Source organism: Babylonia areolata, chromosome 23 (assembly GCF_041734735.1).
Source record: "Babylonia areolata isolate BAREFJ2019XMU chromosome 23, ASM4173473v1, whole genome shotgun sequence".
Classification (NCBI taxonomy): domain Eukaryota; kingdom Metazoa; phylum Mollusca; class Gastropoda; order Neogastropoda; family Buccinidae; genus Babylonia; species Babylonia areolata.
The window spans coordinates 26,874,383-26,894,382 of NC_134898.1; the positions used below are offsets into that span (position 1 = coordinate 26,874,383).

Below are 20,000 nucleotides of genomic sequence, written 5' to 3' on the forward strand. Positions count from 1 at the left end.
AATGGTCACGATATCATTTGTCCCTTGTGCAGATGTGCTGAAGAAAATGAACTTCACTTCGTGTTACGTTGCCCTGCCTTAAATGACCTTAGGCTACAGTTAATTCCACAAAAATATCATAGACATCCATCTCTGTTTCGACTTTCCTTGTTAATGTCATCAACAAATGAAACCATTGTAAAACAGTTCGCTATATACTTGTATAAGGCATTCAAAATCCACAGTTTGATATATGATTAATTGTGCTTTATGTGTGTGCATGTGCATTGCTAGAATTGTAGTTAAATGTTTTCGGTTCACATTGTTCTGGAATGTGACAATTTGTGTTCACTGATCCCCTTCATGAGGGGCCACGGCCTTTACTGAATAAAAAAAATGTTCGTTCGTTCTCTCTCTCTCATACAGACATGTAACATTTTCACACAGTCATGACTAACCACAACCATTGTCTCATTGAAACACCAACGTCCAGGCCACAATGATAGACAACTCAAAGAGCAGTAGACAGAAGTATCGTCGTTTTATTCCTTTAGCCCGCCATGTAGGCAGCCATACTCCGTTTTCGCGGGTTTCCATAATCAGACGAACGTGTACATCTGTTATATGTACAATTTATATATTTGCATGTGTTAGGTGTACATGTGCGTGAGAAACTGATACTCTTGTACTTGTTGCCATCATGGAATAAAAAAAAAAATAAGGTAATGAAATAAGAAGAACAAATATTGTTTTATCTGTTCTATGCATACAGTACAACACAACACACCAACGTTTTTGTTGTTTTTTATTTGATTTTTGACGACACACATATAACGATTTTACAGTTATATTCATATTTTAAAGGGAAACAATAGACTAAACAAAAATACATGAATTAAAAAAAGGAAATAACAAACAAACTACATAACAACACGAAATATAATATTCTGAAGTAAACCCACGCAAACAAAATGAATCACTAAATCCTTCGGATCTGATTTCGTGATTAAACACAATAGATAAATTACCCATTCAGCCCAAATCCAACATGCTTTACAGACAAAACATCAAAATGTCTTACGCCAATATCCCGACGTCTATTTAAAACCACAAATGTGTCAAAACATTTCAGTTACAATGGTGGTAAATGGACTCCAGTTTGTATTGTATCAGTTAGTTAGTGTTGTATCAGTATGATAGTCAGTCGTGTCCGACTATGACCATCAGAGCAGCAGAGGAGGCAACTGCTGTCGCGACTATATAGGCTAGAATTTGACGACAATGAAGAGTATCCTGCCCTTGAAGTTACATCCCCATTCTCTCGGCCAAGAGGGTGTTAGGACAGCCGGCGGTGGGATGGCTCCCAAAAGCCAGCTAGCCCCCAAGGCTGCAGCACCAAGAGCCAGCCCAATCTTGCCTCCTGGACCCCAATATGTGTGAGCATAGACCGTGAAAGACGAGTGGAACAAAGACGTGCTGCATTGTTCGTTCACAACCAAAATGATGTCAAAACTGTTTTCAAACGAAATTCCAAAATACAAACACAAATACAGTAGTATCATATATATATATATATATATATATATATATATATATATATATATATATATATATATATGTGTGTGTGTGTGTGTGTGTGTGTGTGTGTGTGTGTAGTGTAGTGGTGACAGTAGCGTTCATTGTACATTCCAATATACACGGCATTGGGTCTTATCATAGTTGTCAGTTAAAAGAGAGCGAGAGCGAGCGAGCGAGAGAGAGAGAGAGAGAGAGAGAGAGAGAGAGAGAGAGAAATGGAAGGAGAGAGACATACAGATAGATTGACAAGCACGTGGACAAAGAGAGAAAGAGAGGGGGTGAGGGGACCCACAGCAATCATACAAAAGCACAACTAACCATCCTAAAGCATAATGCATACGTATACAAAGGAGGCGATGAGAGTACAAAGCGAGACAGACAGACAGACAGACAGATACAGAGACAAGGACCGAGATAATATACATAATATATTTCAGAAAGCATATTTTAGAAGATGACAATCACTTAAAAGAAAGTGAAATTAAAAGAATTTTAAAGGACAAAAATGTTTTCCTCCTCCTTCTCCTCCTCTTCCTCTTCCTCCTCCTCCTCCTTCTCCTCCTCCTCTTCTTCCTCCTCCTCCTCCTCTACCACCTCTTCCTCTTCTAAAGTCCCACGTATTCTAGTGGTTAGATTTCCGTTCTCTTTTTCTCTTTTTCTTCTTCTTCTTCTTCTTCTTCTTCTTCTTCTTCTTCTTCTTCTTCTCCTCCTCATCATCATCCTTCTTCATTTACTCCTCTTTCTCCTCCTTCTCCACCCGCCCTCCCCCTCCTCCCCCTTCTCTTCTTTCTCCTCTTCCTCCATCTCGTCTTTCACACACAGTGCAAACATCATCACCAAAGCATAGGTAACCAAAAAAAAACGCTGGGGAGAGAATACGTACAGTCCGTTCATGACTGACGATGCATTCTATTCCCACGATCCACTACGCACGCATGTAGTCAGTCAATCAGTCAGTCGTTCAACAAAGAAGCAGAGAGCTCTTTCTCTCTCAGATTTATGCATATTTTTTCCTCTGTTATGTATCTCTACTAACACCGTGCTTTTATTTTATGAAATATTGTGTAGTGTAGACCCTATTCAGGGCGGGGACTGGATGTAAAAAAGCACACCAGTGCTTATCTATTATCCTCGAAATAAAGAATTTGTCTTCTTGTCTTGACTTGTCTTCTCTCTCTCTCTCTCTCTCTCTCTCTCTACTCTACTCTATCTCCCCCCTCTCTCTCTCCCCCTCTCTCTCTCCTCCCTCTCTTCCCCTCTCTCTCTCCCCCTCTCTCTCTCCCTCCCCCTCTCTCTCTCCCTCTCTCTCTCCCCCCTCTCTCCCTTCTCTATCCCTCCCCCCCTCTCTCTCTCCCCGTCTCCCTCTCTCTCTCTCTCTCCTCCCCCTCTCTCTCCCCCTCTCCCTCTCTCTCCCCCTCTCTCTCTCTGTCGCCCTCCCACTCTCTCTCTCCCTCTCTCTCCTCTCTCTCTGTCTCCCTCTCTCCTCCTCTCTCTCTGTCACCCTCCCTCTCTCCTATCTCTCTCTCTTCCTCCCTCTCTCTCCCCTTCTCTTTCTCCCCCCCCCCCTTTCTTTCTCTCTCTCTGTCTCTGTCTCTCTCTCTCTCAGAGAGGGAAGGCTCGAACAGTGCCCTTGATGCCGGAGCGACACAGGGGGCAGGCACGGAGGGCCGGAGCACAGGCGGTGCAGGTGACCAGGTGACCGCAGGGCAGGAAGATGACAGACACCTCTCTGTCCAGGCAGATCTTGCACTGACCGCGCTGGCGGAGCTCGCTGTTCTCTGTCTGCAGGTTGTCCACCTCGTCTGCAACCGTGAGGTGACAGGTGAGTGTGTGTGTGTGTGTGTGTGTGTGTGTGTGTGTGTGTGTGTGTGTGTGTGTGTGTGTGTGTGTGTTGGGGGGGGGAGAGACTTTAAACAAACAAATACATGGAGGGAGAGAGGGGGCGGGGGGCAGAGGGGGGGGGAGAGAAAGAGGTGGGGAGACAGACAAAGAGAAAGAGAGAGAGACACAGATAGACAGGGAAAGAAAGAGACAGAGAGACAAAGACACAGACAGACTCAGACAGACAGACAGCGACAGAGACACAGAGGCAGAGAGAGACACAGATAGACAGAGACAGAGAGACAGAAAGAGACACAGACAGAGAAGACACAGATAGACAGAGACAGAGAGAGGTGTTGGGGGAAGATGGAGAGATGGAGCAGAGAGAAAGGAAGAAGGGGGAAGAGAGAAAGAGAGAGAGGGAGGGAGAGAGAGAGGAGGAGGAGGGAGAGGGATAGAAAAAGGGGGAGGGAGGGAAGGGAGAGGCAGAGAATGGGGGGTGGAGGGAGGGAGGGAGGAGGGGAAGAGAGAGAAGAATGGGGGAGGGAGAGAGAGGGGGAGGGAAAGAGAGGGGGAGGAAGGAAGGAGAGAGGGGGTATAAAAGGAGGACGGAGAGTGAGGGGGAGGGAGACAGAAGGGGAGAAAATGGAGGGAGGGAGGGAGGGAGAGAGGGAGGGAGAGGGGCGTAAGAAGGAGGATGGAGACAGGGGGGGAGAGAGGGAGGGAGGAAGAGAGAGGAGGGAGGGACGGAGAGAGGGAGGGAGGGAGGGAGAGAGGGAGGGAGAGGGGCGTAAGAAGGAGGATGGAGACAGGGGGGGGGGGGGGAGAGGGAGGGAGGAGGGGAGAGGAGGGAGGGAGGGAGAGAGGGAGGGAGAGAGGGAGGGAGAGGGGCGTAAGAAGGAGGATGGAGACAGGGGGGGGAGAGAGGGAGGGAGGAAGAGAGAGGAGGGAGGGAGGGAGGGAGGGAGAGGGGCGTAAGAAGGAGGATGGAGACAGGGGGGGGGAGAGGGAGGGAGGAAGAGAGAGGAGGGAGGGAGGGAGAGGGAGGGAGAGAGGGAGGGAGGGAGGGAGAGAGGGAGGGAGAGTGGCGTAAGAAGGAGGATGGAGACAGGGGGGGAGAAAGGGAGGGAGGAAGAGAGAGGAGGGAGGGAGGGAGAGAGAGGGAGGGAGGGAGGGAGAGAGGGAGGGAGAGGGGCTTAAGAAGGAGGATGGAGACAGGGGGGAGAGAGGGAGGGAGGAAGAGAGAGGAGGGAGGGAGGGAGGGAGGAAGAGAGAGGAGGGAGGGAGAGGGGCGTAAGAAGGAGGATGGAGACAGGGGGGGAGAGAGGAAGGGAGGAAGAGAGATGGAGGGAGGGAGGGAGGGAGGGAGAGAGGGAGGGACAGAGGTGGAGGAAGAGGGGGAGAGTAGGAAGGAGGATGGAGACAGGGGGGGAGAGAGGGAGGGAGGAGAGAGAGGAGGGAGGGAGAGAGGGGGAGGACGCATAGTAGGAAAGAGAGAGGGCAAGGGAGAGAGGGGGAGAGAGAACTCAGAACTCAGAACTCAAAACGTTTTTTTTTATTCAAGGATTAAGATTTTAGGCATGGCCTATTCTTCCAATCTGCCCTTGCTAATCTACATCAGTTACAATTAGCACATATGTATTTCATGGAAAGGGGAGAAAGAGAGAATCAAATCAAAACCAAAAAAAGTCCTGCAGAAAGAATGTAATAAAGAACACACACACACACACACACACACACACACACACACACACACACACACACACACACACACACACACACACACACACACACACACACAAGGGAGGCGAGAAAGAGGGGGAAGAGATGGTGAGCGATAGAAAGACGAAGAGGAGGATGGAGAGAGAGGGGTGGGGGGAGAGATGGTGGAAAGGACAGAAAGGGGGGGAGAGGGGAAAGGAGAAAGGGGGAGAGAGAGGGAGAGAAAGGAAGAGGGGGGGAGAGAGAGGGGGAGCGATAGAAAGACGAAGAGGAGGATGGAGAGAGAGGGGTGGGGGGAGATATGGTGGAAGGGACAGAAAGGGGGGGGGAGAGAGAGGAAAGGAGAAAGGGGGAGAGAGAGGGAGAGAAAGGAAGAGGGGGGGGAGAGAGATGGAGCGATAGAAGGACGAAGAGGAGGATGGAGAGAGGAGGGTGGTGGTGGGGAGAGATGGATGTAAGGAGAGAAAGAGAGACGGAGGGAACGGTCAGAGAGGGAAAGAGAGATATCATCATGTTGTTACTCCCCTTGATCAAGGCTGCTCCTGTGTTGTTGCTTCCCTTGTTTCTTTCTTTCTTTCTTCGTTCTTTGGTTTAACGTCTTGTCATTATAACTAATCTTAGACGATGTCATTGTTTGTTTGTTGTTGTTACTGTTGTTGCTGCTGTTGTTGTTGTTTTCTGCAGATGTTCGACCTGTGTGTGTGTGTGTGTGTGTGTGTGTGTGTGTGTGTGTGTGGTTTAACGTCTTGTCATTATAACTAATATTAGACGATGACATTGTTTGTTTATTGTTGTTACTGTTGTTGTTACTGTTGTTCTTTTCTGCAGATGTTCGACCTGTGTGTGTGTGTGTGTGTGTGTGTGTGTGTGGGAGTGTGTGTGGTTTAACGTCTTTTCATTATAACTAATATTTGACGATGTCATTGTTTGTTTGTTGTTGTTACTGTTGTTGTTGCTGTTGTTGTTGTTTTCTGCAGATGTTCGACCTGTGTGCGTGGGTGTGTGTGTGTGTGTGTGTGTGTGTGTGTGTGTGTGTGTGGTTTAACGTCTTTTCATCATAACTAATATTTGACGATGTCATTGTTTGTTTGTTGCTGTTACTGTTGTTGTTGTTGTTTTCTGCAGATGTTCGACCTATCCCAGTTACATGTGTTGCTGTACAATACTGGGGGGTCAGTTGCATGAGTCAGCTAGCTTCGCGTAAAGCGCTGAGTTAAAGTTGTAAAATTAAAGAACGTTCCCAACGCCTCCACGAACATGCTCTTAGCAAACTTTGCGCTGTAACGATCGCATCGTGCGACACCATCCTTGGAGCATAGTAGCTAGCCGACAGACCTTGAACGCTGGCGGCAGAAAGGCTGGCCTCTGCTGGTTCTGTTGGTTCTGTTGGCTCTGCTGGTTCTGCCCCGTCCGTCTGCAGGTACTCCATCAGTCTGACCACGGACAGCTGTTGGCCTACACACACACACACACACACACACACACACACACACACACACACACACAAATAGATACATAGATTACATATATATAAAGAAACACGCACGTTCGTTCGCACAAACACACACACACACACATGAACGCACACACACACACACACACACACACACACACACACACACACACACATACACAAATAGATACATAGATTACATATATATAAAGAAACACGCACGTTCGCTCGCACAAACACACACACACACACACATGAACGCACACACACACACACACACACGAACACACACACACACACGAACATACACACATGCACGCACGCGCACGCATGAACGCGCGCACGCACATGTAATACCCTTCAGTACACTCCTAATTATTATCCCTTGTTATTAGCCCTGTGTTCACTTCGTAATGATAGTGTGTGTGTGTGTGTGTGTGTGTGTGTGTGTGTGTGTGTGTGTGTACGTACGTACGTACGTACGTCGTGCGTGCGTGCGCGTGTGTGTGTGTGCGTGCGTGCGTGTGTGCGTGCGTGCGTGTCTGTGCGTCTGTGTGTGTCTGTGTCCGTGTGTCTGTGACTGTGTTCTTCACACATACTGGGTCACTGACAACTCTTTCCATTAACATTACCAGAAGAGAAACAGACAGACAGACAGACAGAAGAAGCAGAAGAACATGATGATGATGATGATGGTGATGGTGATGATGATGATGATGGTGATGATGATGATGGTGATGATGATGGTGATGATGATGGTGATGATGAAGTGGTCAACAGTCATGCACGGACCTTCACTGGTCAGCCTCTGGACAGCTGTGTCCACGGCCTGCTGGCTGAATCCCATGTGGACAGCACTGCCCACCGCCGGGTCCACTGTCCGTGTGTCTGCACACAGTGGGTTGGGTTGGGTTGGGTTGGGTTGTGTCGGGTTGGGCCGCGTTTGGTTGGTTTAGGTTGGGTTGTGCTGTGTTGCGTTGTGTTGTGTTGTGTGTCGGGTTGGGTTGGGTTGGGTTGGGTTCGGTTTGGTTTGGTTTGGTTTGGTTGGATTGGGTTGTGCCGAGTTGGCTTGGGTTGTGGGTTGTGACGAGTTGGGTTGGGTTGTGTCGGGTTGGGTTGTGTGTTGTCCCGGGTCGGGTTGGGTTGGGTTGGGTTGGGTTGTGTGTTGTCCCGGGTTGGGTTGGGTTGTGTCGGGTTGGATTGTGTGTTGTCCCGGGTTGGGTTGGGTTGGGTTGTGTGTTGTCCCGGGTTGGGTTGGGTTGTGTCGGGTTGGGTTGGGTTGGATTGTGTGTTGTCCCGGGTTGGGTTGGGTTGTGTCGGGTTGGGTTGGGTTGTGTGTTGTCCCGGGTTGGGTGGGTTGTGTCGGGTTGGGTTGGGTTGTGTGTTCAAGGAACTGTCAGTGTGTGTGGAGGTGCATAAATGTAGCCTGTATATAGAACTGAGTAACTCTGTGTGCGTGGGGGGGTGTGACTGTGCGCGTGCGTGTGTTTGTGTGTCTGTCTGTCTGTCTGTCTGTCTGTGTCTCTGTGTGCGTGCGTGTGTGTGTATCTGTGTGTGTGTGTCTGTGTCTATGTGTGTGTGTGTGTGAGTATGTGCGAGTATGTTTGTGTGTGTGCCTGTGTGTGCGAGTGTGCGTGCGCGTGTGTGTGTGTGGACAGCACCCTCACCTGGAATGGGGTCACCAGCAGCCTGTCTCCTGTTGATCTCCTGCCTCACCTGCTCCATGCTCACCTGTACAGTACACATCACACATCACCTGTACAGTACACATCACACATCACCTGTACAGTACACATCACACATCACCTGTACAGTACACATCACACATCACCTGTACAGTACACATCACCTGTACAGTACACATCACACATCACCTGTACAGTACACATCACACATCACCTGTACAGTACACATCACACATCATCTGTACAGTACACATCACACATCACCTGTACAGTACACATCACCTGTACAGTACACATCACACATCACCTGTACAGTACACATCACACATCATCTGTACAGTACACATCACACATCACCTGTACAGTACACATCACCTGTACAGTACACATCACACATCACCTGTACAGTACACATCACACATCACCTGTACAGTACACATCACCTGTACAGTACACATCACACATCACCTGTACAGTACACATCACACATCACCTGTACAGTACACATCACCTGTACAGTACACATCACACATCACCTGTACAGTACACATCACACATCACCTGTACAGTACACATCACCTGTACAGTACACATCACACATCACCTGTACAGTACACATCACACATCACGTGTACAGTACACATCACCTGTACAGTACACATCACACATCACCTGTACAGTACACATCACCTGTACAGTACACATCACACATCACCTGTACAGTACACATCACACATCACCTGTACAGTACACATCACACATCACTTGTACAGTACACATCACACATCACTTGTACAGTACACATCACACATCACCTGTACAGTACACATCACACATCACCTGTACAGTACACATCACACATCACCTGTACAGTACACATCACACATCACTTGTACAGTACACATCACACATCACCTGTACAGTACACATCACCTGTACAGTACACATCACATATCACCTGTACAGTACACATCACACATCATCTGTACAGTACACATCACACATCACCTGTACAGTACACATCACCTGCACAGTACACATCACACATCACCTGTACAGTACACATCACACATCACTTGTACAGTACACATCACACATCACCTGTACAGTACACATCACACATCACCTGTACAGTACACATCACACGTCACCTGTACACATCACCTCACACGTCACCTGTACACATCACGTCACACATCACCTGTACACATCACCTGTACACATAACATCACACGTCACCTGTATACATCACATCACACATCACCTGTACACATCACATCACACATCACCTGTACACATAACATCACACTTCACCTGTACACATCACCTCACACATCATCTGTATACATCATCCCACATCTTCAGCCTCCCGCTTCGCTCATGCTCATTGCACCACCGGCAGCTGCAGCAGCAGCAACAGCTGCTGCATTAGTAGTAGTGGCAGTAGTAGCAGCAGCAGTAGTAACAGTAGCATCAACAGCAGCAGTCGTAGCAGTAATAGAGGCACAAACTTTCATGGTCTGATTTACCTCCACTTTCGAGACAAACATTGTGCATGTCAAACATCGGTTACGCCGGCATTTTTTTCTTCTTCTTCTTCTTTTTCTTCTTCTTTTCTTTTCTAAATCACTTTCATAAGAAAAGCTCACCAAGGAGATCTTTTGAACGAAATGGGTTATGGATATAACATAATTATGATTAGCAAGAAAGAGACACACACACACACACACACATATATATATATATATATATATATATATATATTTACACACACATTATATATATATATATATATGTGTTGTACAACTCTGTTACCAAAATGTGTAAAACTTTACATTTCTTTAATTAACAAATAGTAAAGAGTTGTAACTCTCTCCACACACAAGGTACATAACTTCAAGCCAATGCTGATTACGCTACCATTTTAGCTAACACACAGGTAAATTTAAAGTTACATAGGAACAAACCCAGATACTTCCGGCGTTATCGGAAGCGCCGGGCTTCCCCTTATACCGATCATTTGACATGTGCACACAGCAACAAAGACAGAAGAAATGTGCAAACACAAATTAGCTTTTATTCAAGACGGGCATAGCCTCTTTAATCCTGAACAAGCCACACAGAACACACGGACAATACAGAACAAACACATGGTTGCCTCGGTGGTTTTTCAACTTGAAATTAAAAAACAATGAGGCCAGGAGATGAAATGATTAACAAATAGTAAAGGGTGGTAACTCTCTCCACACACAAGGTACATAACTTCAAGCCAATGCTGCTCGCGCTACCACATGTACACTAGGGCGGAATTTTCTTCAGGATTTGCTTTCCGTACTACTTACCGACTGTCTGGCATTGGCCCTGGCACTGTACAGTTCCCTCACTATGTCGACGAAGTCTTGACCTTGACATTGCCTGAGGTAAGCACACCTAGGGAACCACTGCGCATGCGCGATCCAGGGGTCATCGGTCACATCCCAGTTGTTGAGGCCGCCTCCGCAGAAGAAACAGAGCGCGCAGTCTGAGTAACCTGGACAGTGGAAGTCCACACGTGTAAATACAAACACACACAGCACACGCATACAGCATAAATACACACATGCGCGCACGCACATACACACACACACACACACACACACACACACACACACACCCCAAGTAACCACGTTGGACATCAGTGCCAACAGGAAGTCACCTGAACTAACTTCATCAACACATGTTTCATTTGTCTCAGCAAGCATGGCAGCAAAACATTCTGTCGATCAACACAACCACCCACTGCCTACACGGTAAAAAAAAAAATCATCATTCTACCAGCGCCACCCCTTCCCATCACCCATACACCTGACAGATTAAATCCGACAGCTTACCCCAACAATATCCATACACCTGACAGATTAAATCCGACAGCTTACCCCAACAATATCCATACACCTGACAGATTAAATCCGACAGCTTACCCCAACAATATCCGTACACCTGACAGATTAAATCCGACAGCTTACCCCAACAATATCCATACACCTGACAGATTAAATCCGACATCTTACCCCAACAATATCCATAAATCCGACAGATTAAATCCACCACATCCACTCACAACCATCGTGCACACAACTTCATGGTGGATTTCAACACACCCACCCCCCTCACACATGCACACCTGCATTGTGAAAACCAACCCCTTCCCACAACTCACCCCACACTTGCATAGTGTAATGGAAACAACCCCCCCACCCCCAACCCCACCTACCTCTGAAAGTGAAAACAAACGCACACACCTGCGTAGTGGAGACAGACAGACACACACACACACACACACACACACACACACACACACACACACACACACACACACACACACACACACACACACACACTCACTCACTCACTCACAAACACACACACACACACACACACACACACACACACACACCAGCATAATGGAAGCCGGCCTCAGCCAGTTCTGTGGCCGCGGGTCCCCGGGCAACAGACCAGCCCTGGAAGCTGGCCAGACGGGCATGCAACGTGGCCATGTCGCGCGCCTTGGGCGTGCCCGTCAGGATGCCCAGCTGTTCGTAGGTCACCATCTGCCGACCGTCCTCTGTCCCTGGGGGATAGGGGGCGGGGGCGGGGGCGGGGGCTGGGGGGTCCGGTTGTGCCGTGCCGTCCAGGATGCGGGGGAAACGGCCAGGGTCGGCGGTAGAGGGGTCTCCTCCCATCAGCCCCATCCGTGGTGGTGGTGGTTGTTGTGGTTGGGAGTCGGGTCCGTGGGTGACGGTTGTTGTTGAAGATGAAGAAGAAGAAGAAGGTGGTGGTAGTGGTGAGTGTCCTCCCGTGGCTCCCAGAAGCGGAGAGCTGTCCTCTGAGATGTCTCCGGTCCTCGGGATGCCAGTTCTGGGCAGCCCGCCTGCTTCTGTCTGGAGAGTCAGCGTCTGCAGGTCCTGAGTCAGCTGTAGGTCCTCTGGCGGAGGAGGAGGAGGCAGCGAGACGGCCACGTTGTCGCAGTCCTGACCCGTCACCAGGGGGCAGTCGGGACTCAGCTGGCGGTGGATCTGCACGGGCGACTCGTGGCTGCTCCAGTGGGTCCGGGTCAGCCCGCAGAAGTAGCAGACGATGGTGTTGCTGGCCAGACGCAGGAAGCCAGCCTGCGCCAGTCTGAGCGGGGAGACGGGGAGGTCGGCCACATTCTGGAAGGTGCCCAGACGGTACAGCTCCTGGCGGAAGGTGGCCCAGGGCGTGTCGTCGGGCAGGCCGCCTGCCGGCCGCTGCCCCTCCGAGGATGCTGACGGCGCCGCTGTGTTCGGCTCAGGCTGGGGGTCAGGGCTTGACCTTGACCTTGACCTTTCTCCTCCCTTAGAGCCTGGCTGTGCCTTTCCTGGCTGCTGACGGTGGGCGGGGAACACGAAGCCGGACACAGGGGCGGGCCGGAAATGGTCAAACCGGACCACAGAGCTCCACAGCCTCTTCAGACGTTCGGGAAAACCCTTTCCAGCCTTTTCCGGGTCACCGTCGGCGCTCGCTTTTTTCCGCCACTGGCGAAAGACGTCACGCCCCTTGTGGTCCCGTGTGTCGTCTTCATAGGCATCGTGCATGACGGCGCTCTTGTCCTTCAGCAGTGTGGTCCGGGCAGAGGACCGCGAGGTCTTGACGTCCTCCTTCGGGGTCAGGTTTCCGTGCGTGCCGGGCGGACTCGTGTGGTAATCCCATAGCCAGATGACTACCAACGCCGCATGGGACAGCACGCTACACAGGCTCTCCACCATGATGAACAGAGGAACCGTCAGCACCATGATCACTGTCTTTCGTTCTGCGTCGTACTGGTGCAGCTCCGTTGGACCAATGTAACACCTATATCCAAAAAAGATACACGGTGGAGCGTGTATCAGCCCGGACATCAGCCTCTCGTGGAGTACAGGTTGTGGCGTGTCGAATACAGAAGGCCTCCTGAGGTCTCTGTCTTGTTCTTCGCCACCACCCCAGTCTGTGGGCATGGAGACTGGATCTTCATCTTCCTCGTCTCCTTCCTCCTCCGCCACTACGTATTCGGGACGGACGGTCAGTGCAGAAGGCTGTTTATCCCTGTCCATGCTGTGCTCGTTGAACAAGACGTTTGACAGGAGGAGGGTTGAACAGAAAGACGATGTGTATATAACTGGAGTGAACTGACTAACTCTGACCTGACAAACACAACTGATCGTTTGGGTATTTCGTTCGATTAAAAGAACCAGACAAACCCTATTCCAGATTCACGATAATGCGAGGCTTGGTGTCCATCATAGCCTACTGCAACGACAAGGTGGACAAGGTTCATCAATTCGCGCAGTGAATTCAGAACTCAAAGACTTGGATTGAGTGGTGTCAGGAACTGACCAGACAAAGTTACAGTTCACTGATGTGTCTGTTCGTCAAGTTTGTTCAAAAACAAATCAAAACAAAAACAAAAACAAACAAGAATTACACATCTAACAAATGCTCAGTTCAGCTCAGCATTCATCCAGAGTTACGGCTTGGTGATCACTGAGTCTTCCGAGTCGATACCGCTGCCGATCTGCCGAAGTCCAGTGACATAACATCAACTGATCGCGGGCTCTATCAAACTGCAGAGGATTTCCGGGCCGTTCTCCTGGAACACACGAAGGATCACATCCATTATACAGTCCGAAACACACTCATATACATATATACATACATACACACTGTCAGTGGTAGCCTCAGAATGTAATCGGCTCATTTGCTCTCTCTCTCTCTCTCTCTCTCTCTCTCTATATATATATATATATATATATATATATATATATATATATATATATATATTTGTTGTGAAAAGTGTAGGAGGGAGGGAACGTTCGAAGGGGTGGGAGAGGGGGGGAGCGTGTTTTCCACGGTGATATGAGCATGTTGCTTAAGTCATTAAACCATTTGAATCTTTGAATCTCTCTCTCTCTCAGGCTAACATTTTGATATACACCAGCTTCAGTTAAATTCACTGAGTTTTCAATTTGAAATACAAGCATAATGATTGTCAGTCGGTGTGAAATAATCCATTTGTATCCCTGTCATCAGTGCATAAAACCAAATCATTTCGGGGGTGTAAGTGGGGTAAGCAATCAATCTTTTGATATTTTCCCGGGTTAAAAAGGATTTTTTATCGGCTTTGTTTCCGCACACACTGAGGAAAAAAAAAACTTTAACAAGAAGAAAGAAAGAATCGTCGTTGCGTCGTAAATGTAGGCCCGCCGGCCTCCGTCCGCATATCACACCACGTAGTTATCCGCTGATAATCTAGTCAAGTTGTTTTGCACGCACGCACGCACGCGCGCGCGCACTGGCAGGCGCACGCACACACACACACACACACACACACACACACACACACACACACAGATATATATATATATATATATATATATATATATATATATATACTGGGCGCGCGCGCGCGCGGTTCAAGCGAAAGAGCAACTGAAAGCTAATTTTTGAAGTTGGCGGCGATCGAAACAAATAAGGTACGGATTGGATACTATAAATAGCTAACGGGGAAAACAATTTGGACTATTAACATGAGCTCTTTTTTTTTTTTTCTTCTTCTTTTTTTTTCCCCCCTCCATTTGTGACCATCGGTCTGCGCTCTGTCTATAATGTCCCATTGGAAATTTGCATACTGGGTATGTTCGTATTTCCGTAATCCATCAGACGCTGACATAGATCACAGGATCTTCAACATGATGTGTATCTGACCAACTGCATGTGCATCCGCACCGACTACAAAGCGTAGGCCTTTTTCAGGCACAACTAAAGCAAGTGTGTGTCTACTCATAGTAAGTTGACCAATAGCTGGGAGATCAGACTGAAAACCTTTACATCACTAAGTCAACCTAACTAGAATCGAATCCACTGGACTCTCAGCTTGAAAAATCATCCCGCCGGCGCCGGCGTGAACAGCTGGACAACAGCGCCGGCGTGAACAGTCATCACTTTAAAGACATGGTCTTCTTTCGCGTTTCTAACGGTGTTGCAAGGGTCGAAGTCTAAGAAAATTAAGAACATACCTTAAAAAAACTGCAAGAAAAGGTTGTTTTGGCTCTATGTATTCAGGATTTTTCACACTATCACCTGTAAAAAACCGAAGAAAATCGGATGTCAGATAAGAGCAGGAAAATTAAATAAAGGAAAATAAACACGAGGAGATGGCGCGAACGGCACACCATAATTATTTGAGTCTGAAATTCTCAACTGGGTCACGTCACTGACACCTTGTCAAGGATGCGACAACAGGGATGGGCCTGTTAACTACTACGCTTCTCCGGCATTTCGTCCGCGCAGCGGAACCTGCCTACCACTGTATCTTATGCTTCTCTGTTGAACGTACTAAATATCATACATGATTTTACATTGCTCTATTGTTAAGTAATGTTTCCGAAAAAGCAAGTGTACTTACAACAGTCTGATTAGTCTGTTACTAAAATGTAATCATAGTTATCCTAGTTAGCTCGGCCTTGACAGGCTTGACAAGTTTGTTTATGCATCTCACCTGTTCCCTTCCCTCCTGCTGCTGGCCGAATGAAAGAGGAAAAGAAGGGGCCCTCGTTTTGCGCTGCAAAAACTGTACACTGAGCTGTATATCGTTGTACAAAGTTGATAAAACAGGAAACGTTTAAAAGTCATTTACACCGCTAGAATGCAAACACACACATTAATTTTTGTTCTAATGAATCATAAAGAACATATTCAACACCTCCACAAAGTGAATGTATTTTGTGTTTGGTATGTTACTAATATTTCTTTTAATGATCATTTTCCCCCTATTTGTGAATCCTGTCGGCCTCTGGGCCGCCGTGCGTCAACAACTGAACAACCACGCCCGCTGTTTCTGCCATCACTTTTCGGACGTCGAATGTAAAGTGTAATTCAAACCCCGGTGTCACTTTCAAGTTTAACTGAAGTCGAAATTCAAGAGCTCAGGCGACCATAAAGTGGCTAACGTGTATTGTCAACAGACTAGACTGACTGAAAAGTTTTATAAGCAGTAAACTCAAGTTCAGATGTTTTAACTTACTCTTCAGTCAAGTTCAGGTGCTACATAGGCCTACATAACTTGAACAAAATTCATCAAGCGCACGTGCACGAGCCGAGCACACACACACACACACACACACACACACACACACACACACACACACACACACACACACACACACAGATATACATAGAGAGAGACGCCCCGCGGTAACTTCAGTGAACGAGATTTCGTTTATTTGTTTCTGTCAAGTCTGAGTCCGGCAGTGTTAATTTTCAGTATTTTTTACTCTCTTCTGCAGATGTCTGTATCGCTGTAACAAACGTTGCATGTATCTTGTCCCGGGCGGCTGGCTTTGCATTTCGGCGGCTTTACATTTACATTTACCCGGCGTGGATCAGTGCTGTCAGTGAAATGTGACAGTACTGACAATCCTTTTATAAATCATACACATATAATAGATTTACAATGGTGTGTGTGTGTGTGTGTGTGTGTGTGTCAGTGTGTGTGTGTGTGTGTGTGTGTGTGTGTGTGTGTGTGTGTGTGTGTGTGTGTGTGTGTGTGTGTGTGTGTGTGTGTGTGTGTGTGTGTGTTTGTCAGTTGAGTCTTTCTTGTTCTTCTCAGTGCTTCTTTTCAACAACTCTGACGAAGGAAGGATACTATCAAACAGGATGTAGAAACTGATCAACTGTTATAATCATGTGATATATGAAATGGAATAGTAAAATTACATCCTGGTGGTAACTGACCAGGTTTCGCCCCGATGATCTGTGTGTGTGTGTGTATGTGTGTGTGTGTGTGTGTGTGTGTGTGTGTGTGTGTGTGCGTGTGTGTGTCAGTGTGCCGGTGTGTGTGTGTGTGTGTGTGTGTGTCAGTGTGTGTGTGTGTGTGTGTGTGTATGTGCGTGTGTGTGTCAGTGTGCCGGTGTGTGTGTGTGTGTGTGTGTGTGTGTGTGTGTGTGTGTGTGTGTGTGTGTGTGTGTGTGTGTGTGTGTGTGTGTGTGTGTGTGTGTGTGTGATAAGTCCAGTTCAGTGGAACATCAGTTAGAGACCTGTTACCATCAACTTTAAAGGTCAATATGCCCACGGCAAACTCACTGTCTGCGGGATGGGATGAAACTGAATTAAAGCCAAGAGAAACGAAGGCATAGCTTCTCTAGATTAACATATGTCACAAATCATGGACATTCATTTCTCGAAACGCCTGGTTGAACCGTGCACAGTCTTTCTGGTGACTATTTAAAAACCTGACAACAAAATGACGATTCTCATACCATAATAATTATTTGTTAATACAGGTGTAACAGCCTCAAAATATCCCCCGCTGGACTTTACCCTAGGGTCATTCTAGGACTGGCCTCAACATTCACTGGAAGTTATATCAACTCAACAGGAGAGAGGGGAGGGGAGGGTGTGATGGGTAGAGGGCGGGAGGGGCCTCAGTTCTAACAAGTCAAAGTCTACCCATTGCTAGTCTACATGGACCCCGGACTTGATCTGGGCCAGCCAGATTTTACCACGGAGTAAACACCAACAAGGATACGATCGAAAAGGCTGCTACACCGAAAGTACTCACTTGATCTGATCAGATATATTGACAGCAAGGACACGTAACTGGTGACTTCGGAAATTCCCGATCAAAGCTCGGGTCCCACTGTCGCAAATGTGGCACTGTCCTGCTCGCGGTGAAGGAAGAATGTGAAGCCGCGATCACTTAGCGACACCACGGATGTGACGGTCACGTCGCACGCCGCTCAAGTCAGTTTGTGTTTTTCACTCTGCGCCGCGCCGTCGACTCTTACGTTCCTGCCACGTTTAGCTGCCTGCGTCACCACTGACTGACAAATATTTAGTGTTACCCTTCGCTGTGAAGCGCAATTAAGTGTTCGTTGATTCGTTTACTCGTTTTTTGTTTGTTTGTTTTTGGTGGGGGTTTTTTGTGTTTTGTTTTGTTTTGTTTTTGTTTGTTTTTTTTGGTTTTTTTATGTTTTGTTTTGTTGTTGTTGTTGTTTTGTTGTTTTTTGTTTTTGTTCTGTTGTTGTTTGTTTTGTTTGGGGTTTTTGTGTGTGTGTGTGTGTGTTTTGTTTTGTTTTTTTGTTTGTTTGTTTTTTGTTGTGTTTTTTTCTATTTGTGTTTATTCAATTCCCCAGTCCAAACTGTTACACAACAATTCTGACGCCCTCTTTTCACCGGTAAGAATAATGCATAAGTTGTTTGTTTTTTTGTTTTGTGTTGTTATTTTTCCATCCGTCCTCATCCCTTTTCTGACTTACCCCTTCCTCATCTTGTTGTGGTTTAGCATGTTTCGACTGACAGAAAGACAGTTCAATAGATTGATTGGTAGATAGAGAGATAGATCAGGGAAGCTGGATGCAGCTGGGACTGAGACTGAGGAGTGGGAGGTACAACCCAGCTCCCTTTCCTCACCAACGACTTACATGGAACAGGCCCACAACCCCGCAACATGTCATGTGAGTTACCCCAGTTGCAGCAAACTGCCTTCACGTGCATTAATCGATTCACTGGCATTGATCGACTGTGCAAGCCAGCCCGCGTTGCAACATAACCCCACAACACAACGAAATGTCGGTGGTGCAAGTTCGCTCCGTCGACACCGGAGCGAAGGGCAACTGAAGCCAGGACCGCGCGCGAAGCCCCACAGTGGCGAACCCCTGACGCGAGGAAAATTCGACGCAGTTTTTCCTATTCCTCGGTGCGCGTGGGCGACTCAGTGAGCGAGCGCTTACGAGCACTAGGAACTTTGTTGTTCAGGTCCAACACTCGGCTTATATCACAGATTGACGTAAGTTTACATTTGGGCTAATAGCAAAGTGAGAGCTGTATTATCAATGGTTTCTCCAGTCAATGGGAAATCATTTACAGCTTGGTCTTTTGTGAAGGACTATGACTCTCAAACTAGGAGGCAAAATTGCACTGGCTCTCAGTGCTGCAGCCTTGTGGGCGTTTATATGTATTTGACTGTGCTTTCATATATGTGAAACTGTATGTTTGGTGCATTTCTGTTATGCATGTGTGGGTGTATGTGTGAATGCGTGTCTTCATATTTTACATTTATTCGCTTATTTATCACCATTGTTGTCTTATTTATTTATTTATTTATGTTTTATTATTATCATTTTATTAGTATTACTAATATTATTACTACTACCTTTTTCTATATTATAATTATTATTTATTTATTTATTTATGCAAGCTTATCTATTATTTATTCCCCCGTTGCTTTTTGTTGTTGTTTTTTTTTTTTGGGGGGGGGGGGGTTCTCAAGGCCTGACTAAGCGCGTTGGGTTACGCTGCTGGTCAGGCATCTGCTTGGCAGATGTGGTGTAGCGTATATGGTTTTGTCCGAACGCAGTGACGCCTCCTTGAGCTACTGAAACTGAAACTGAAACTGTGGGCTGGTTGGCCTTTGGGAACCATCCCAACGCCGACTGTCCTAAAACCCTCTTGGCCGAGAGAGTGGGGATGTAACTTGGGCAAGACACTCTCCACTATAATCAAATTCTTGCCCAAATAGTCGGAACAGCAGTTGCCTCCTCTGCTGTTCTGATGGTCATAGTCGGCGGACACGACTATCATATAACTTTGTTGTTGTTGTGTTGTTTTGTTGTTGTTGTTGCTTTTGACCTCACCATATTCAGTGATAGTCATGTCAGTTCTATTTGCGGGAGGTCGGGTGTGTGTGTGTGTGAGGGGGTAGGGGGGAGCCGGGAGGGGCGGCGGGG

At 47.4% G+C, this 20,000-nt stretch overlaps 1 protein-coding gene across 1 annotated transcript; it reads right to left on the reverse strand.

Annotated features, from left to right (window-relative positions):
* Positions 1 to 3,121: 3,121 nt before the first annotated feature.
* LOC143297763 (E3 ubiquitin-protein ligase XIAP-like) lies at positions 3,122 to 18,050 on the reverse strand. Its single transcript, XM_076610231.1, has 7 exons — positions 17,834 to 18,050; positions 11,675 to 13,864; positions 10,581 to 10,768; positions 8,221 to 8,284; positions 7,346 to 7,441; positions 6,436 to 6,555; positions 3,122 to 3,359 (listed from the first exon to the last, which is right to left on the reverse strand). The coding sequence occupies exons 2-7, from the start codon at positions 13,326 to 13,328 to the stop codon at positions 3,160 to 3,162; spliced, it is 2,322 nt and encodes a 773-aa protein (XP_076466346.1). The 5' UTR covers positions 13,329 to 13,864; positions 17,834 to 18,050; the 3' UTR covers positions 3,122 to 3,159.
* Positions 18,051 to 20,000: the final 1,950 nt, after the last annotated feature.